The sequence below is a fragment of the Ylistrum balloti genome, unplaced genomic scaffold (genome assembly GCF_031769215.1).
Source record: "Ylistrum balloti isolate Yb309-2 unplaced genomic scaffold, AGI_CSIRO_Ybal_v1 Utg369972, whole genome shotgun sequence".
NCBI classification, from domain to species: Eukaryota; Metazoa; Mollusca; class Bivalvia; order Pectinida; family Pectinidae; genus Ylistrum; species Ylistrum balloti.
Genome location: NW_026782064.1, coordinates 1763655 through 1785832, shown reverse-complemented (window position 1 = coordinate 1785832; position 22178 = coordinate 1763655). Strand labels below are relative to the sequence as shown.

General features: G+C 36.0%; 2 protein-coding genes and 1 pseudogene across 2 annotated transcripts; 1 reads left to right on the top strand and 2 right to left on the bottom strand.

Moving 5' to 3' along the window:
- Positions 1-1220: 1220 nt before the first annotated feature.
- On the bottom strand, positions 1221-3775 carry LOC132547737 (uncharacterized). Its single transcript, XM_060211538.1, has 4 exons — positions 3342-3775; positions 2378-3050; positions 1736-2128; positions 1221-1460 (listed from the first exon to the last, which is right to left on the bottom strand). Exons 1-4 carry the CDS (start codon positions 3773-3775, stop codon positions 1221-1223), a joined length of 1740 nt encoding a protein of 579 aa, XP_060067521.1.
- A 1563-nt stretch (positions 3776-5338) lies between these two features.
- Positions 5339-7465, bottom strand: LOC132547736 (uncharacterized; annotated as a pseudogene).
- Positions 7466-12296: 4831 nt separating this feature from the next.
- LOC132547706 (tripartite motif-containing protein 3-like) lies at positions 12297-14520 on the top strand. The gene is made up of 3 exons (XM_060211509.1): positions 12297-12429; positions 12711-12861; positions 13635-14520. Exons 1-3 carry the CDS (start codon positions 12297-12299, stop codon positions 14518-14520), a joined length of 1170 nt encoding a protein of 389 aa, XP_060067492.1.
- The last annotated feature ends 7658 nt before the right edge of the window (positions 14521-22178 follow it).

Sequence of the window (22178 nt, the reverse complement as noted above, 5' to 3'; positions counted from 1 at the left end):
TGGGCCTGCAGCACTCACCAGATATATTCGTACCGGCAAATTTGGCCTGTGTGACCTTGATTATAAGTCAAGGTCATTTCTTATCACATACGTTTTTGGTCTGCATCCTAGGAACATACCAGCAAAATATCATGCCTCTAGGCGTTTTAGTTCATGAGAAGAAGTCGTTTAAATATTTTAACAAATTCGGTCCCTGTAAACTTAAATATTGGTCAAGACCATTTCTTTTTGCATACCTTTTCATGCTTTATCCTAGGAACATACCAGCCAAATAAAATGTCTCTTGGCCTCTTAGTTCATGAGAAGAGGTCTTTTAAATGTTTTTACAAATCTGACACTCGTGAATATAGGTCAAGGTAATTTACTTTCGCAATCTTTGTCGGGCTTTATCGTAGAAACATACCTGCTAAATATTATGCCATTTAGTTCATCAGAAAAAGTCATTTAAATATTTGAACAAATTTGACCACTGTGACCTTGAATATAAGTCTAGGTCATTTGTTTTCGCCAGTATTGTTGGGAGTCATCTTAGGAAACATAGTCAAATATCATGCCGCTAGGACTTTTAGTTCATGAAAAGTCATTTAAAGGTGTTAATAAATGTGACCTTGGATATAGGAAAAGGTCGTTTTTTTCGCAAACTTTGTTGGGTTTTATCCTAGGAACACACCGGCCAAATATCAAAATATTTCGTGCATTGGTTATTGAAGAAACTATGTTAAACGAAAAAATTGACGAAGCTTGACCCATCGGGCCAGGTGAGCTAAAATTGTGTTTTTGCATTTTTATTTCCAAATTTTCTGTGTAGCTTTGCCTTAACCCCTAATTGTCCACTATTCATTTTAGTGCTCATCGGAAAAACAAGATGGTCGATAGGCTGCTTTCTTGTTTGAATACGAGGAATCCTCGATCTCAGAGGGTACAACAAGCTAGTAAATCTATGGGTTTTTTTTTCACAAATGTTGCGTGAATCTCTACTGCCTTCTAAACACGAGGACAAAACAGGATATCTAAAATTGTGCGTTCATACAATGACATATGAAGTTCATACTGATTATTACTGGATAACTCATATTAACGACTTACCTTTTCTATTGATATCAATCCTTTATTTTTCACCATATAGATCTCTGAAGGAAAACTTGTGACCAGAATCTGCAAAGGTATTATTATTGACGTTAGCACGATAAAGAATTTGTTTCTCTTCAACATTGTATTTATTACCCAGTTTTGTTTTCTACGTAGGTATAGTCATACGTGAACACGCATGCTCGGTTTGTCCCGCTGGCCTTGACCCTGACAATGCCCTTAGGGTTGAGCTGCATTATGTTGTAGGGGTCGTACAGCTGTGTGTAGATGAGAGAAGGTACAAGATGATGTTCGCTGCCGAAGTCAGCCTCGAAGTAATAACCGTGGACGCTACTGATATGACGCTTGTGTCCAATGTCTGGCCAACTCACCTGTAATTACTTGTTAGTATTTAAATACATCCCAAACGTATTTGAATTCCATCAGGTAAAAAATGGTTAGCTAAAACAAGGACGTATAATGCCAATTGTAGCACAGAACCTCGAAAAAGCAATCAACATTATTTGCTCTAAATTGATAATTGTTAAAGATGAAAAGAAAACAACTCAAGTTTCTAGTAATGACCTATTTAAGATTGATAAATAAAAATCAAACACTGAGATAGAAAATGGTATCGAATGAAATAGAAACCACCGTGTATACGAACCGAAAATCCCTGAGTTTCGCCCAGTAAGTTAAACCCTATCACCACGACTGAACGGTTGTACTGGCTGTGGAAAGAACAGCGAGTGATGATTGGTCGGCCAGCGTCATTGTACACCTGTTGTGCTAGTGTCGAGCTGGAGTTCTTCGGCATGCACGTAAAGTTGGGATCCCAGGAGGATACTGACACCTTCTGGACAAACACTGCACCTGCTGACAGTGCCATGTCAAGTCTGCCCTTCGTGACCCTGTCCGTTGAGATTGAGGTTCCAGACCCGGATGTTGGAAAACACGGATTATCTCGAAGGGATTCGAACGCTTCTAGGTTCAACCACATGTCAAAGGAAATGTTATTCTTCTGGAGCGCTTCTCGAGCAACAAACAAAGATTCCATTACCTGATAATAATGAAAAATATATACTGGATGAATCTTTGTGACATACGTCATGTATAGTGTATCAATACGTGCTGATGTAACATATCGTTTCGAGTAAAACTAGTATATTGTTGTCTCTGGAACCAATTGAAATCACAGCCATTTGTATTAGACCTTCGCGAACAGTACTACATTTTTGGTTTGTTTTTGAGCGATGCTTCTTAAAAGTTCATTGTTAAGAAAATAGGAAACAAAATCACTATATCATACCTGCTGTATGCTACCGACAAAGAAATCTTCAAATGTGATATTGGGTTTCAGCTGAGGGTTCTGGTAATGCAGCACTGTGTCAAGTGTCTTGTCGACCTGTGCTATGGGCAAGATGTTTTGTGTTGGCCAATAGTAACAAGCTTTTCCATAGCCTCTCCCCTCATGGATGTTCATGATGTCAGCTTTCGACGAATTTACAAGAGCGTTGAATCCATGAACGTGATCGTCAATGCTGTACCCTCCAGCTTTACGTAAGTCGACGGAAGCAGATACAAGGAACTTCCTACCGTGGTGATGTACTATACTGCCCTGTGTAGAGTAAAGAAACAGCATGTCTGCATCAGTGTTGAACTGTCCTAGAGGACGCTCTTCCCCTGTATTGTACCCTTTAACAGCATCGAAAGCAGTCGTGTATTTGGACTGTTTGACTGCTATGCTCTTGTACCTTTGTTGGTGGTCCACCATCAGTCTATTTATCCAGTCGTAGTAAGCTAACATGAATTGTTTCTCCGACACCGTAGCAGCGTTTGCCGGAGGAGCCCCAGGGAGTCCCATATATACCGACATGTTCTTCTCAGCAGCAGCATTCACCAAAAGCTCATTGGAATCAATGCCATTAAAGGTCGTAAAAAGGACAATGACACTGGATCCCGAAGGAAGGGCGCATGGTTGACTGAAAAGTCAATCAATTCAAAAATATACTTTGTTTTGTGCTCTATATTTGTATAATTACATAGATATTTCAAATTCATATATTCCATTATTAGGAGCACAGGCTGAATCGAGAAAAAAGAAAGATAAAGATGCAGAACATGGGACGAAAATCATCGGGAAGTGATGTATAATGTGATCAAGTGTCCATTCCACTGAAAATTTAATTAATGGTAATTGTCTTCTCAAAAAGTGTCTTTAACAATAGAACAATTGAAGATGACGCGGTGGGTGAGAAACAAAATCGATATACCTTTGAGGTCTTACTGTTATCGGAAGAACAAGACGAGTATATGTCCTGGCCCCAACCAATTTCCTCTCGAACGCTGGACATGTAATGACAGCCTCACTGAAGTTTTCTCCGCTTTTGTATGACGCGAAAGATGCTATGCTGAATCCTAGTTGGTTCATTTCCTTTTTCGCGTCCTCAAAACACGTAGGTCCCGTGTCGGTTGCCGTGGTGCCACACCACGCGAAATCTGGATCTACTTCCATATCCTGTTGTGACCGGAAAAGGAATTGTGGAGCTTTCAAAAGAACTGTGTCCCCGCCATTTCTTGTAAAGTTAGACAGATTATCAGTCCAGTTTTTAGGAGAGAAGTGGTCGCTGAACCAGGCGGCAGTAATGGGATATCTCTGACCAGCACATACAAAGAATACAGACTGAAAAACTAACCAAAACAACATCGTTTTGGTCGTGGGATTGCCAGGAGAACGTTAACAATTCCAGCGATGGAACTATAAGGTGAAGGCTGTTGTATATCTCTTTGATAAGAGCGATAGTTTTAATGTCCACTTTAAACTTGATAAGATGTTACATTTACGCAGACAACACTGTTCTGTATTTTGATTTCGATTTTTGTGTGTACATGTCCTTACTCTTACTGTTATATAACGCATTTTACCATAAATGCTTTCCAAGTTGTTACAACTATTGGATATGAATCTAGTATTGACATTTTCTAGCAATGTTCAGTTGCTTGTTAATCGGGAAAGTTAGGAAAACAAGACAGAGTGATTGATATCCACTTTAAATTATACAGGTGATTAATATAATTGGTGCAGGACAAAAAAAAATGGCCAAATGGTAAATTTCAAGCGTTTTTCCCGTCAAACTTGCCCTCTGACAATTTTACAATCTACGTTTTACTATGGAAGTCTTAATGTAGGAGATGACATTATATTGCATAAGAATAAAGAATTACACACATACAATGTACTTAAATATGCGGTTGGTCTATCCTAAAAAAAGGCTTTATGTCTGCGTCAGAATGTAGTTTCTCATTCTACTTAAGCTTTGAATCTGCGTCAGAATGTAGTTTTTTCACATTCTACTAAAGCTTTACGTCTGCGTTAGAATGTAGTTTCTCATTCTACTTAAGCTTTGAATCTGCGTCAGATTGTAGTTTTTTCACATTCTACTAAAGCTTTACGTCTGCGTCAGAATGTAGTTTTCAATCCTTCTAAAACTTTGTCTGCGTCAGAATGTGAAAGTAAAGTCACCTGTATATTGTATGATTATGCGAACACGTGACCCGAAAAGAGTGCGTGTTACTTCTCAGCTATCCAAAAATAGATTTTAAAGATATAATTTAACTGAAAACACCGCAAACTCCTTGTATTCCAACTCGAATATCCCTAACCAAGTGCATGTGCACTTAACTCTAGACACGACCAATTTTATTATGTCACTGGCGCGTTTGAAAAATGTTTTATAACATAGACTATTATTTGTTTACCTGTTCTAAATCTTGGTCGTGTAAATGCTTGACTAGTAAAACCCATACAAAGTGCTGACCTGCCGTAGATTGTGTAAAATTTGATTAGTGAACTCTTTTTCTGAAGGAAATAACTGTAAATAGTAAAGCTTTTTTACGCAGGAATTTATGTCAGTACTCTGGAAAAAAATACGGTAGGGTTTGCCGTATTAATTTGCTGATTTGTTTTGTGTTCCAAAATGCACTGCTCACGATGTGAATTGTAACGTAAATAGATATGTATTTCTGTTATATGACTAATATTGTATCTGTCATAGATACGTGTTCCACGTCTATTTCCAGTTCTTCAATCACTCGGAAGGGAAAATGTTCTTATGCAATTTACCTATTGGTCGCGTTGCGCCGTCATTGAAATAATGATAACCGGTGTGACAGATTGCCTTTTATAACCACGGATGCCCGTATATATGTTTCCAAGCAAGGCTTGAATAAAATGTGTGTCACTTCATTAACTTGTTGACGGTGGTTGGGGTTAGAGGGATAAATAATATTTTCTTTCCAAATTTGTATTTATTTTTTCTACATAGGTATAGCCATACGCATACACACATGCTCGGTTTGTCCCGCTCGCTTTGACCCTGACAGTGCCCTTTGGGTTCTGGTGGAACGTCGTAGGTATCGAATAGCTGTTGATAGCTGAGGGAAGGTACAAAATGATGCTCGATGCCAAAATCAACTTCGAAGTAGTTAACGCTACTGGTATATCGTTTGTGTCCAATGTCGTGCCAAGTTATCTGTAATAACGTGGAATAAATAATGGACTAACCAGAATATCTAAAACTTTATTTGAGTCCCGTCAGCCGAGATCTTTTTCAATCTTTGCAGGACTATATCATCAGAAAGCAAAGCAATAATCGTATTCAACTAACGATACTTCACCACTGAATCACAGTTACCGTCCCTTAATTCAAATCATTAATTGTGAAGGTGGCATTGGTAACATAAAGTCATTTTAAGTCATTTTAATAGATGATATCAAGCTAGTACTGATGAAGAGAAACAATTGGCTATACCAACCTAAAATGTTTGGGTTAGACCTAGTAAATTAAACCATATGACCACTACGGTTCCGGTTGTGGAAAGAACAGTCGGTGATGATTGCTCAACCAGCCTCATCGTACACCTGCTAGTGTTAAGCTGGAGTTCTTAGGCATGCACGTAAAGCTGGGATCCCAGGAGGATACTGACACCTTCTGGACAAACACTGCACCTGCTGACAGTGCCATGTCAAGTCTGCCCTTCGTGACCCTGTCCGTTGAGATTCCTGTTGTATAATACCGACAAAGAATCATCAAAAGTTACATTCGGTTTCAGTTCTGGTAAAACGGTACTGCGTCAAGTGTCTTGTCTTGTGCTATGGGCAAGATGTTTTGTGTGGGCCAATAGTAACAAGCTCTTCCATAGCCTCTCATGGATGTTTATAATGTCAGCTTTCGACGAATTTATAAGAGCGTTGAATCCATGAACGTGATCGTCAATACTGTACCCTCCAGTCGACGGAAGCATAGACAAGGAATTTCTTACCGTGGTGATGTAAGATACCGCCCTGTGTAGAGTAAAAAACAGCATGTCTGCATCAGTATTGAACTGTCCTAGTAGACATTCTTCTCCTGTATTGTACCCTTTAACAGCATCGAAGGCAGTCATGTATTTGGACTGTTTGACTGCTATGCTCTTGTACCTTTGTTGGTGGTCCACCATCAGTCTATTTATCCAGTCGTAGTAAGCTAACACAGAACCGTAGCAGCGATTGCTGGAGGAGCCCCAGGGAGTCCCGAATATATCGACATGTTCTTTGCAGCAGCATTCACCAACAGCTCATTGGAATCAATGTCATTAAAGGATGTAAAAAGGACAATGACCCTGGATCCCGAAGACTGAAAATTCATTTGATTTAAGAAAATAAACTGTGATTAGTGCTCTACATTTGTATAATTGCATATACATTTCAATTGCATTATTGCATTACTAGGAGCTTAGGCGTAATTGAGATAATACGAAGGTTAAAAATATAGCTCATGGGACGAAAATCATCGGGAAGTGATGCATAATGTGATAAAGGGTCCATTCCATTGAAAATTTTATGAATGGTAATTGTCTTTTCAGAAAATGAGTCTTGAACGAGAACATTTAACACAATTGAAGATGATTTGGTGGGTTAGAATCAAAATCAATATATCTTTGAGGTCTTACTGTTATCGGAAGAACAAGATGAATATATGTCCTTGCCCCATCCAATTTCTTCTCGAACGCTGGACATGTAATGAAAGCCTCCGCTTTTGTATGACGCGAAAGATGCTATGCTGATTCCTAGTTGGTTCATTTCCTTTTTCTCGCCCACAAAGCACGTTGGTTCCATGTCGGTTGCCGTGGTGCCACAACACGCGAAATCTGGATCTGCTTCCATATCCTGTTGTGACCGAAAAAGGAATTGTGGAGCTTTCAAAAGAACTGTGTCTCCGCCATTTCTGGTAAAGATAGACAGATTATCAGTCCAGTTTTTACGAGAGAAGTGGTCGCTGAACCAGGCGGCAGTAATGGGATATTTCTGACCAGCACATACATAGAAAACATCAGCAATATACCAACATGACAACATAATCATAATTCAAACTCAAATTCCATAAAACTAGGGCAAAATATGAACAAAAGAAAGATTAACACAGATGTTCCAGAAAAAGTACAAATAGAATAAGACCAGTTGTTCCGGAAGAGTAAGCGTCGTTTGTTTCATCGACGCCACTCGCGTTGTAAACCTTGGTCAATCCAAATAGTAACGTTACGTTTTCAAGCGAGAACAAGGTATAAAACAACGGAACCAGTAGACAAACTAACAAGCATAAAAACGTCTAGCATCATATCGTTTAAAGAATTATTTGGTTACTGTGTTTGTCCATATTAAGGTCGTATTGTAAAGTTACTTCTGATATATTTTTAAACAAAAATGTCGAAAATCAAATTAATTTTAAATTGTATAATAGAAACTAAATGACAATTGATGTAATTAATCCAGTTTTAGTTAAAGTCTTAGTCTCCTTTGTATTTAGTGTTATTATTTTTAATTAATTACAACCATATCACGATTGTGATTCTCTCTTCGACAAAATCTTAAATCTAATGAAATGTCTTATCTGTTTCACACAATGTTTTCCTTTAAAGCCCTCAGACGCGGTATTGTATATATAGGCCATGTGTGTATTATCACTACACTTGATAGTAAACATGGGTTTATAAACAAGCTTAACTCTATCCACACGTTGTTGTTCTAGTATATTATATTTCAGGTTATCCGATTGTGTGGGATTTAAATGTATACTGACTTTATAATATGAAGTGCTAAAGACTTGATACAATTCCTCAAAAAACATGCGCGATGAACTCGGGTGACATTGTACCCCAACAGGTCGGGTCACGTCACTTCTCCGCTACTTCCGTTGCTAACGAAGCTTCCGTGCTGTACGGTGGAGAGGTGGTGATTATAAGATTGACAGGGCATGGATCCGAATTAGGACTGACGATCAATTGTCCAGCACGAGTCCCAGGTGAAATCAGGTATCTATATCGTAACTTGTTTACATGATCCTACCTGTGATCAGGTGTGTTTAAAAGGGCGGTGTCTTACAAAGTATCTTAATAGTGACTATCTTATTGGATTACAGTTATTAAATAGAACATCATCACGTGCATTCCTCTAGTGGTACTTATATATTATTTGATATATATAGTTATATAATATGATATGACAATTATATCTATATTCGACATTGAATATTGTGATCAAAATTGAGATAAATCAAGATATGTACAGCTGTACTTCGGCAGATCTTAAAATTTAAACTCACGTGTATCAAATTTGTTTGAAGTACCTCTCTCACCTGTATTGGGTTGCTCACACCTGCTAAGACAATTTTCTTATCTCGACTACAAAAGATGTCCAATCTCGCATTCAGAGTTTAGATTTTGTCAAAACATATACGTACGTGACTTCGTTTAGGAAAATGAAACATTATTTGTGAGCTATTCTATATCATAATAGATAGCAGTTACAATTCGTTATACATTATAATGTTTATTAAATTTATTTTAATATCAGCAATATGTATTCAGTGATTCGAAAGATGGCAGGTACTTTAAAAAGATATATATCACAATGCATATGGTTAGAGAACAATGACGGCCTCGCCACAAATCAGGTTATTACTGTTTATCTTAAATCTACCCGACTTTGTAAGATTTCAAATTGTTATGAATATTGTAAAACATGTTTAAGTTCAGATCAAAGCCTGCCCTAATATATCATATGAGTATAGCTGTAACATCCGTACAGATAAAAAGATTTGCTAATGCTTTATCAATAAGGTAACACAGCTAGTCCTATTCAAACTGTAGTTCATTGATTGTAAGAAAATATACATTATGTAGATCGTCGAAATGATTGGTAGTACCGACTTAAGTGTGGATCTACATAGATATATACATGTTTATCTACATACAGCTATTCCCTGTAGGACTGAGATAGGTATAACACTTCAGGTAAGTAAACAGCATTTCCAGGCTTATATCAATACCACGTTACCAGTCAACATATCTCTTTGTACATTTACATTACAAATGTTCGATTTTCTATTAGGTATGTAAATATAAAACACATGTTGTATTGATTTACGGGGAGTTGTTTCTGTGATTGTGTAAAATGCTTGTCCTACCTACGGCCAATATTGATTATCATCCACCATGCATTGATACATAATTAATGAATGTGTTGGTAAGTAGTATTATATTTAACAACAACCTACCGTGATATCCTACATATATACGAACATTGCCTACTGTGATATCCTACAAATGTTCATACATATTGCTCTAAGCTCAAATGAAAGTACAATAAATTGATGTTGACAATAAGAGTACTGTAAAGGTCACTTTATAAAAGCCTGCGGAATATGGACAACACTGGCAGTGTTCATTTACATACCATTAACTCCAGAAACGATATCGTAATGAAGGTAACCTATTGTTTAGTGCTGTTGTAAACGGCTCTCTTTAGCCTTTAGCGATTGACAACTCCAGAACTATTTATCTAGGCTTCATATTGTGCTGAAGTTACTTGTAATTTTGTAGGCTAGAAATATGATAAAGGAGTATAATCTTACGTGAAGTTTTGCTTTTGCATGTGTTCGATTGCATGAACCAGATGTATATGATAATTAATATTTCATATTAAAATGTGATCAATTTCAACAAATTTTATTGATAAACATCAATTTGATTGGACAGCAGCCTGGAAGCGTTCATAAACCTTCTCCAAAATTGTTGTTTTTATTAAATATTTTATCTTCCCACGATCATGGAAAAGAAGCGAGTCTGAATCGTTTCCCGTTTACAAACCATGTATTCTTAGTATACCATAGAAATACCATTTGACATTCGGACAATGCAAAAAAAATGGTGCGTTTGAGATCTGAAAATATCGTTAAATGGTAGGTAGACGCTAACTACTAAAGATATTATCCACTTAATGCTATTTCTGTTCGTTAAAGACTTATTCCGGAAAATCTGGGTTTTTACACTACATATCGATTTTGTTACTATCTCGTTTTTCACCTGATCAGGATATTGTCGACCCAGTACCTATTGATATCTTGGAGGACAATTATAGATCTTTCCTGTCTAAAACTAATATAGAATTTGGTTTGTTCAAACATTCCCCATTGCTTGTACCATCGAACGGCGCCATTAACCAGCTACCTCACAAATAGGTGATTGTGGAGCGGCAATACACTCAGACATGATAATCCTGAAGGTTGTACTAACACATTATCACATCCATGTGCTGTCAATATAGAATATATTGTCTTAGACATCAAAATAGAGTAGTAATCCTAAGTGAAATGTCATGTTACATTCCATTACGATCCCTGTAATGATTTAACATGGTAAATACTAGCTACTTAGTAATGGCATACGTGTTATAGCGTGCCTTACAAAGATATAATAAAAACCTATTGAATGGTATCCGTCTTCTTTTCAAATCATTGTAGAATCCAATGAAAAGGTATATAAATCCCATTTAGCCGATGAGATCGGATCTATTTGATTCTGCCTTTCCATATTCAATTCAAAAGAGAGTTTTATACATACCACCATTAAGAGAAACCGGTGAGAAGCGAGGCCGGCATTGTAATGGAATGCTTGTTAAATGATTAATTCAATTTCATTTGCCCACATGCTATGTTAATGTATAGATCTGAACAGTACATAACAGAATTGTCCTTTAGGAGTACAACAGTGTTATAGTCTATAATACGAAGGAAGAAATAATATCATCACAATCACCTTTTTATAACGCGTAGCTTTTTAAACTATTAATTTTATATATCCTACCCTCAGGGGATGTATTGTCGGTGTTGCTGATGCATTTAAGCTCGGAATGCAAAACCTGTATCTACAGAAGTGATATAAGCAATGTCCTGTCTTATCATAGGACGTTATTGATTCATTTTATCTAGACTTCCATAGAAAATAGAAATAAGGGGACGAGACAGTCCATCTGTTCAGGAAATATAATTATCGATAGTAGAATGGTAGATAACACTGTTATTGATTTACATGTTAAATTGTTGATTCTCGTAAGTTCCTTTTCTCTACATTAATTGACAAATCAGGTCCTTGTGTAACATAAATTGACAAATCTGTTCCTTGTTAGCATTAATTGACAATAAGTTCCTATTGTTAACATCGACATATCAGCCCCTCGTGTTAACATCGACATATCAGCCCCTCTTGTTAACATTGACATATCTGTTACTAGTGTTAATATCAATTGATAATTCAGATCCTAAATGTTAACATTGACAAATCGGATCATTGTGTTAACGACGACAAATCTGGTCATTGTGTTAACATTAATTGACAAATTAGTTCCAAGTGTTTACATCGGGAAATCTGGTCCTTGTGTTAATGTTAATCGACATATGAGTTCATTTTCTTGATATCAATTGACAAATCGGGTCCTTGTGGTAACAATGACAAATCAGGTCCTTGTGGTAACATTGACAAATCAGGTCCTTGTGTTAACATTCATTAACATATCAGTTCATCGTGCTAACATTTTTAACTGGTACAAACTGTGTACTGAAAGGTTGTGATGTAGAGATTAGTATTTGAGAGCAACGTGGTGTTATGTCTGCGTTGGGAAGTTCAATTCATTTAGTAGTTGTTAATTTCGAACTGCGATAATATCAAAAAGTCAATTATAGGTAATATTCACCCGGATAATCTCAGCACCACGCAAGCTAAATGTAAAGCATCGAAATAGTCTAGGTGTCTTCGTTTTATACAATGCAAGCTTGCTTGACAAGAAACGTGTCAAAATATTGAGAAACTGGATTTCACTCGAACAAAATTATATCATTGATTTTGCAGTCAAGATGGTTGACTACCTTTCCCGGTATCGGCTGTACGGTCATGGTTACACGTCACCAGAACAACGCTACCCCATCACCACCTACAGAGAAATATACAGGGACAGCGCTCCACACATCTTCGGCCGCAGACCGCGATGTAAGAATATTTGTAGGGTGGTTAGTTTTTCTCCTTTATATTATCTTGGTTTTTCCATTTCTGACAATGTCTTATTCGTGTATAACATTTTAAAGTTCCTATTTGCCCTAGTTATATTGATTTTGTGTTTGGATAATAATTATCTTGACATATTGGTTGTTTTTGTCAATTTTATTGTCAACCTAAAATAAGTCGTTTAGAAAAAATGGTGTTACCGGGTTAAGTCGATATATTTCATGATCTAAAGGAACAATACTTACTTCCTTCTGACACAATTACAGCTCACGACTGTCGAATGGAGAGCGTAAAGGATTCGACGGAGAAGAAAGACTGGGAAGCATGGATGTTCTCACATGGGCTTGGCCAAGTGTACAGAAGTGTCAACTACCTCCATAACCAGGATAAGGAGCTCACACCACAGGGAACCGCCGCGTAAGTATACCAACAGTCAGACCTCTAATTAGGACCCACTCTGTAGAACGGCATGGCCTGGTATGGAGGTCACTCCACAACAGCCATGTGAGCATGCCGACAGTCAAAAATCACTCCTTATAACGATTTGATATTGAACTTAGCCTCCAGTAACATACAAGCTATACCAATATTCCACTGTAGAGAGTACACTTCAGCGAAATAAGCAAAACATATACAGTGAGTGCATTCAACATAGCATTGTAGCTTTAGTAAGAGAAATCGCGATATTTAGCCCATCAAAAGTTACACCACATTAGGAGGGCAGTGAAGCATAAGCATGGTAAAAGGAGTAGATTGAACTCATTTTATTGGGCACTGTAGAGTAAATTTTGCAGAATACTTTCATTGACCAAGATCGACAAAAAATCATAGGCACGAACGGAAGATAAGGACATTTAGGTTTAATAGCACACCAAATTCATAACCCTGGTACATTACAATCGAAAAAGGGGGCATCACGAGGTACTCGTGTGCAGTAACCTCTAGGTTGGGACCCATGTACCATGTGTATTCCTTGAACAAAAATCTCATCATTACACAATGTGTATTTGAGTCGATTTCTCATTGCTGTTGATGTGCATAGCATAACTGAAATATTTGAGAGAGAATTTCTAGTACTCGACGAACCAAGCAATGCAAACATTATTATTAAAGGGAGATAACTTATATGAGCTGAACGTTTTATTGCCGCTTCAAACACTATTTGTAATTACAATTTCATCGTATTTCAGACCAGACAAACTGCTCTTTAACATTGGTATGAAGGGTCGAGGTGATGGTGACTTTTACTATCCTCGTGGCTTATCTGTTACACTGGACGGTGAGATACTGATTGCAGACACAATGAATCACAGAATTCAGATCTTCAACCAATATGGTATCTTCATACGAAAGATAGGTTGCAAAGGTACTGGGCAGGGACAGTTTGACGAACCAATGGGAGTAACCGAACTACCAAATGGAGATTTGGCAGTGGCAGATAAAAAAAACAAGCGGGTTCAGGTTTTCTCACAAAGGAGACAGTTCAAATTTATGTTTCCAACAGGCGATGAACCTTTCGCTATCGCAAGTGACAAAGACTACAACCTTATTGTATCTACAGTGCGGAGGTCAATAGAAGTGTATAGGAGAGGTGGTAAGTTGGTGCATGCCTTCCCGGTAGGGGGATCGGCACGGGATAAAATTGGCTGTCACATCTGCGTCAATAACAAAGAAGAGGTGATCGTTAGTGATGCCGTAAATAACTGTGTCAAGTACTTCACATATGGTGGTAAACTTTTATACAAGTTTAATCCTATGTCTACAGGCGAAGGTTTGTCCATGCTGCCATCCGGTATTTGTGTTAATGTGTTGGGAGAACTTATCATTGGAGATGCCCTCAATCACACAGTGAACTTGTATTCCGAACGTGGGATCCTACTGAAACAGCTCATTGGTCCTTCTGACGAAGCTGGGGCGGTTCAGACTTGCGCAATTGGACAAGAGGGACACTTAATGGTGACGGAATTTAGTCTTTCCGGTCCACATTCGTTGAAAATATTTCGATACAAACAATGCTATTGCCATCTTACTAGACCAGGTTCGAGCAAGAGGAGATCACCGACTAAAATGGAGTGATTCCCCATGCGCATGTTCTGTTGTTCTATATCACACATCGCTGTGCCAATACACTAATACGCTTTAGGCCAAATTCCACCTTTACTGTTAAATTTATTCTAAAATTAGCCCAAGTACTTTTTTCCCAAAATTTTAGATAAGTTTTAGTAAGTACGGCTGTTTTGTTTATTAAGTTTTTAAAAAATACTATTAAGGGAAAGAATATGTAGCATCGTTTATATATATATATATATATATATATATATATATATATATATATATATTGTTAATCTCGGCATTTGGTGATATGTCTAAAGGTTCTCATCTATGCTTATCATTTGGAATCAATTTTGCTGGTATATTCTAGCTGAATCTATTTTTAGCGACAAATTCTTGACAGATATTAATAATTGCAATATTCGATTATCGCATAATCTCTCTTTCGTATCGCAATGAATTTAAATATATTTGTTGATTGTCAATATTGACCTGGATACATTACCATTGGTGGATGGGTGTAACGGGGATTAAAGGGGTTGTATCATCATGATTAATTTTGAGAAAGAGCTTGCCATTTTCATTTAAGTAAAGACCTACCTCAGTTTTCAATAAACTGTGTTGTTTTGTAAGTTTGAACTTGAGGTTGTATATAAAAAAAGTTTTAAGTTTTCTCTTTTTAACAGAATACCTTTTTAGTTATATGTCATTTTAGAGTCTAAAACAGTCAGTATTAATCTGTAAATATTAATACAGATTCTTAAGTATATCCTGTGAAACGTAGCTACACTTAGGACACCCAATCCTACAGTGCTTTATATTTATATCATTCTTTGTGTCATTGTCTTCCACAAAAAGTATCACTGTCAGTAATATCAATGCAACATCACAGTTTACACTTTCACCCTAACAAACCTCCTACCCGCTAGGGAGTAGGTACATGTAACTAGATCAACAGTCTCATTTGTATGCCAGCTGTTCCGAACTCTCATTCCCTTCTACTGACATTGGAATTTTATTTTTTACCAATCTCCACGCTGTATTATAGGCAGCCATTGTATCATGACGAAAGTATGCTAAAACATCTCACAGGATTGATTGATCCAGGTTGTGCAATACGCTTTCAACTCTTTCAACCCATTAGGATATTGTATCTGCAAAGAGCAGTCTCCGTTAAAGGGGTTTACATCATACATGTCAGTGTTTTGATTTAAAAAAAAAACCTGCAAATAAAATTTTCAATCTTGTCATGAGAGAACCAGAACCAGAACCGACCCTAAAATATTAATGGTGCTTTCGTTGTCTTCTCTGACGTATATATGTATGTATTAGTCTGATTTCTCAATATCATAATCAATACCGCCAAGTTTTGCGTAACAACGATCAAATTGCAGAACTTCATTTCAAAACATTTTATCAAATCCGATTGATTTTCCGGGATGGAGCTGAAGACTGGGTCTGTGAAGCCCTCTTCCTTCAGATTAAATCTACAGAATTTCACATTTTACTATGATTGTATGCATTGTTACTTTGTTATCTGACTTTGAATATCCTGTTATCTTAGAGATTTAACGAACATGTTCGTCCTTCTCAAATAAATGACTTCAAACATTACAAGTGATTTGTATTTCATTTTTGTCCCAGAACAAAAAGCAGTTATTAGGTAATGGTATTGACAATTTAACATGTTATTTCATAAACAGCATACCCAAAGTTGCTGACAACAGGGTGAAATGTATTTTATATAAGGTGAAAAGCACATCACAAGTGTTAGATATAACCCACACCAAAGGATCGTACAAGAAATACGGGTACAAATTTAGAATACAGAATAGCTAAAAATACAGCTGTTTCATCCCTCTAGGGGTCGTTAGTGACGCTGAATACTGCATAAAGATGTTTCATCTCCAATCAGTCATCAGGGATGCTAATTAGGGTATTAAACTGCATCATTTCATCCTTCTTAGAGTACTCGGGGATGAAATACTGTGAATTAAACAGCATGATACAGTTGTTTCACCCTTCTAGAAAGTGTCTATGATAAGAAGCCTATAATGTAGAAATGTGAAGTATAATCATGTATATCCACAAAGCCTTAATTCTTTTTGCAGCCAGATGAAGAGGAAGATCCAGCTAACACAAAAACATTCATGTTCATTCAATCAGTAACATTTTCTTCAATATATTATTCAATAATTCAGTTTTCAACACAAATTTTATTTTCAATAAGCATCCATATTACATCTTATCCACTCATCATGAATATGTGGGTCCAACTTAAAATCTCATTTCCTCTAAATATCTATTTTTGTGTGGAACATGATATTATATTAGCATTGATATTAACAAAGAATGAAATGTCGTAGAGATCACAAAAATGGATGTCCTTCAAAGTCAGGAGTGAACGGTGTCTTTACTGGTCATCAACGAGAAAGACCTGAAAATCAACCATAACAGTTATTACATTTGTATGTAAAACATTAGTTTAATTATATCAGATCTAAAAATTGATTTTGAAATTTGAATTCTGATTAAAAATCAAGAGATCTCAAGTGATAATAGTATTTTTCCTGATTCAAGCAGGTTATGATATGGTTAGAATCAGATTGGCCTCGCGAAATGAATTGGCGACACTGGGATAGTAAGGGTCACCGTGCAAGCCCAAATTGTTATCAACACCTATTCCTTAACGTACCATTAATTGGCAAAGAGCCAGAACCGTTTATCGACAGTCGTCGCCGGGACTAATTGAATAAGATAATATTAACTATAACTGATAATCTGCTTCACTCACGCACATACTGTGTCACTATCATTCGCGCCTGATTGACCTTTAATTATTTTTATGACATCAATTTGATCACCTGATAAGTATCGTCTTGTCAGTGCTGATCAATGGTGATATTGTCTTTTACTGAGCAGTATGACGGTACATCTGGATTTCAATTCCGATACGTGATGACGTTTTAAGTGTTTTGTTGACATAATTTGGCAATTTCTTTGCCACTTAGAATTGAAAATAAAGAACCGGTGCCAATAAATGATAATTGTGTATGTCACATTTTCCAGTTATTTCTTAAAGATAAAGACATACCTAGTTCATTTATCTCTTGTTATTTTCAACCAAAAAGATATCATTTTAGTATCTTTAAAAGTTAATAAATGGTGGCGTAAATGATGTGACAAATGTTACAAGGGTTACCTCCCTTCTGTTGCGTGAAAAAACACATTTCAAATTTTGTTTAATTCAAATACCCATGCAAAACTACACATCTAATCTAAAATACAGTAAACTTATTTTAATTCACTAACTCGGTAAACACATACATGTAAATATTATTTGTTTAGATGTTCATTTAGGAGTGTCTATAAATTGTATAAGGAAACGCTTAGTTTATGAAGTATTCAGAACTATTTTGTTAACTGATATTGTCCAATTTATATCACAATGCTTCACTGTATCATTTTTTTTATTTCTCTCAATTCGAAAAAAGGTCGCTGTTAAAACGCATTTGGCCAAAGTTTCAGTTATCAACATTTATATAATCTTCTCATCAACGAAAATGAATCTTCAATGACAACTTCTTTATTCGGTAGTACTCTTAATGCGCTTCATTTTGTTAGTGTCCAGAAAGGAAATGCGATTCACCATTACCTGGAATCTAGTCCGATTTATTCTGATGTTCTGTCGACAGTTTTTGACGGGGCTGAGTCGATGAACATCATAAGTCAGAATATTTTGAACTTTATAGTATCCTCATCTACATATTAAGTAAAAATGTAATCGTTTCCATCAATGTATGGTAAGATGTGTTAAGACCACGGCGACAAACGTTTAACATGTTTCAGCTTACCCTACTATGATATATATCAATACATAAGTGACAGTATGAATTGTTTTCCACATTGTATTATTTACTTAATCTAGTGTTGTGAAGTTAACAGTAATCTGTTATTTTGAACTTAAATAATAATTTCTGTTTTGTCAGGTTAGCTTTTTCATTTTTTTTTTTTTTTTTTTATTTTAATTTACTTGAAGCTCAATACATCTCTCCACAAAGGCACTTATCATCCATGATTGATTGTAAGACATATATTGGAGCCGTGTTATTACCTAACTTTATTTAATTATCAATTATTCTTCTTAATCTAAAATAACATCACCTAGGTAATGCATTTGTCGGCAAAAAAATGTATCATATCTGATTTTTATGAGAAAAAAAAATTAAATATTGAACAGCCATGTGTGAAGATGAACATTTTACTGAACTAGAACTAAAAAAAAACCCCATTAAAACCACAAATCCAGACCAAATATCGCTATGACCTTGCAATTTGAAGAAACCTGTTAAAATTCTTTCGAAAGCAATCTATTTCAGTTTTGTTCACTATTCTAGAAGAGATATGTATTGATTCTGATCGTTTTCGAATAGATTGAAACCTTTATTGACAGCTGCATGTGTTTTTTTGTTTTTTGTTGTTTTTTTACTCGCGAACACAAAATGAAAATATTCTTATCAAGATCAAATGTAATCCCATCATTGAAATACGAAAAATTGTCTGTCGGAAGACTAATTTGAAAGCAATTTATTTCAGTTGTAATGAAAATTTCGATCCGATATGCTTACAGAGTTTGATGTTTTTTTTAATAAAACTAATTTTTCATGCTGATCATTCCTTCAGAAGTTTCAAATGATTTCAATACCAATATTTCATCTATAATTCAAATCCTTTATTGAGATAGTACATTGATAATGAAATATATCAGATAAATGTTGTATACTCGAACATATAATCATCAATAAAAACCCGTTTGCCACAAGATGTCAGCATTGTTATTTATAATTAAAGCATTCCGCATTTATTTATTTATGACTTTGCACCTTCAATATCACAGATAAGATTTAACAGTACTATGAGCTGTTATTTCTTATTAATGTTTTTATGCCGTGATCAGCCTTCCTTCGTCAAAACACATGAGATCAATCGTACTTTCTACCATAACAAAGTAAATTTAGAGTTTTAATTTGTGTTCCTTGTCGCCGATTTTGTGGTATGGTGCACAGAGATATTATGTCTATTTTTGTCGATTAAGTGTTTGGTAATCACTTCATTCCAGATGTAAATGCTGCGTGGTCTCTACACCAGGTGTGCTATGGATTCATGGCCTCAATATATTAGTCTTTTACACCTAAAATGAAATATTGCTCTTTAATATACAATTATTAAGTGTATGCTTTCAGTGTTGACGATTGAATTTTGAACCAGCTTGGTTGTTATTGATAATTATAGTCAACACATATCTAGCTAGAAGGGCCATGGTGGATGATTAATGATAGAATGAAACGGTATTAATTTTCTGGACATATTCCAATTGTACCGAACTGCAGTCGTACAAGATATATCTCTCCGATAGCTTATTAGATCATGCTTCACTTCAATAACGAGTCTGTGAAATAATTTCCACAGCAGCGCCATTTTACATAGAGTAAATACGGAGAATTTGGTGACATTGTTCTACGTCATATACCATATTACTTTAATTAAAATCTACCAAACACTAATACTTCAATAAACATAGATATGGGCAATGTCTGACCTAATCCTTTATATACCGAGTACGTCTAGGGCACACCAGGGGCCTTCTCGTCCAGAGGTCATTCCTGGCAGCAATAATTTAATCTCTTGGTCAAAGGCAGGACAGAAAGCACGTGACCAACAGGCCCCGATTTCAACACAAGTGACCAAAGCTTGGGTCATTCTTACATCAAGGCCTTTAAAGCATCATCTCATTTCTTAATGTACATCACAACATGTGTTTGCATGAAGGGGACATTTACTATCTACTAGATATAATCACAATACTTTTGTGACAGATTTAGGTTAAAGAATTCTAAGAGCACGTTATACTTGTGCTTGACATTAGTCATGTAAGTATCTTGTAATGTAAAATATTCGAACTTTTAATATCCTTTAAACTCTTTCGTCAATATAAAAGACATCTCTGTACCATAATTCAGTTTTGATTGAGAAACCTGCTTAAACACGATAAAGAAAATATTGCAATTACTATATATCATTTCTCTGTACTTAGAGTCAGATTACCTTTACAATCATTTCTAAATTGTGGATCGTAATGGGAAACAATTTTCTAGATCTGAAATGTTTTCATCGGCTGTCTATCGCCAGCTGATAGTCCCAGTCATCAATAGGATACGGTTACTCGTCATTCATGTACAATTACACGCCTATTTCACAAATAGGTTTTACGGACGAAAATATCCTTTTTCATTAAATGTTGATTATTTCATTTGCGACAGAGTCTCTGAACTCTTTTAGATCTGATTTTGTTAACAGGACATATAGTACAAACGGCAAGATCAGTATGACAAGAAGCTTTCAGACAAGTCTGTACAAGGAGTTCATCAAATTACACAAAATAATTACAAATAATAAATTCCGTTTTGGTGTACGGGAAGTCAAATTTTAATATTTCATTAATAATGTTCATATACATCGACCTATTTAAAAATAGATGTGACATAATTTGTTTTAAATGTCCTTCAGGACGGATACATAAAAAAGAAAGATGATTACTTATTGAGATATATTGAAATCGCAGTGCCCCTTTCATGTACTCTGTTTACGAAATCTGAAAGAAGATTTTGCTAAAGAATTAGTTGTATTTACTTAAGTATCGTACAAATTATCTCTTCTATTGTCTTCAAAACGTAATAAACTCTATGTAAGTAATGTGTGTTCGGACATGGGGGGCGCTTAACGAAAATATAGGTACAATCGATCATACAGCCACGGTAAAGTTTAATTACGCGTAAACACTGTACAAAGAAACTTCAGATGAAAACATACCAATACATCTGTAAATGGTGGTAACGACTAGCTCAAGGTCAACCACACAACGTGTCAGGATCACCTGCACACTAAGACTATTTTCAATATACCCGAGAGTCGGAAGCCCCGTCCGGTACACATCGTCAAAACTCGACACCACAGAATCTGATAGGACATAATTTACCGGAGTTTTCACTTACGGCCCAGTCATAAACAATGAAAATTGTTTAGTGGAGAGATTAATAACTACAGACGGAGTGTAAAACTATCCTCGAAGCTACGTCAGTGACGTATGTCCAGAGTGTAGATACCTGTTCTTGAAAGCATTAACAATACTTTATAATAATGTAATCAGTGAGAGATAAGTGCAATCAGAGTGTAAGAGCGCTCGGACTGGTATTGCTTCAGTTCCCAGATAAGCTAGACGTGTATCAACACACTTGAACTTGGCGGTGACACCGGTAAGTACCAGGTCCTGTAAACACAGGTATCATCACAATGCTCTGTTATAATTTACTTCATCAGTATTGTTCCTCTAGTCAACTGTAACAGAAACATGAAGATTTCCATGTGTGGTAAGGTCCTTGTGTATATATCTTCCTTGAGAGAGGTAGTTTACATTTAAACTGAATCAATTTTACATTAACAAACCAAAACACGAAAATAGTAGTTGTAACATTAGCCATCACGCGCTTGTATGATTAATCACAACATTCCAATCACAAGACTACGTTCTGTTTGGTAAGTCACTTCGATTGATGATACCGCATGTGTTTCTTTCTATTTCAAGCAATAATTCATTTCCATGATACGCATCATTATATGTGACC

Bases quoted from the DNA above. Each gene is read 5' to 3' on its own strand.
- LOC132547737 (XM_060211538.1), bottom strand. From the start codon at position 3,775: ATGTTGTTTTGGTTAGTTTTTCAGTCTGTATTCTTTGTATGTGCTGGT. The intron at 3,051-3,341 runs GTATATCGATTT...TTGACTTTTCAG, and splicing joins ATAACAGTAAGACCTCAAAG to TCAACCATGCGCCCTTCCTT. The intron at 2,129-2,377 runs GTATGATATAGT...CATTATTATCAG, and splicing joins TTGTCGGTAGCATACAGCAG to GTAATGGAATCTTTGTTTGT.
- LOC132547706 (XM_060211509.1), top strand. From the start codon at position 12,297: ATGGTTGACTACCTTTCCCGGTATCGGCTGTACGGTCATGGTTACACG. The intron at 12,430-12,710 runs GTAAGAATATTT...ACACAATTACAG, and splicing joins CTTCGGCCGCAGACCGCGAT to CTCACGACTGTCGAATGGAG. The intron at 12,862-13,634 runs GTAAGTATACCA...ATCGTATTTCAG, and splicing joins ACACCACAGGGAACCGCCGC to ACCAGACAAACTGCTCTTTA.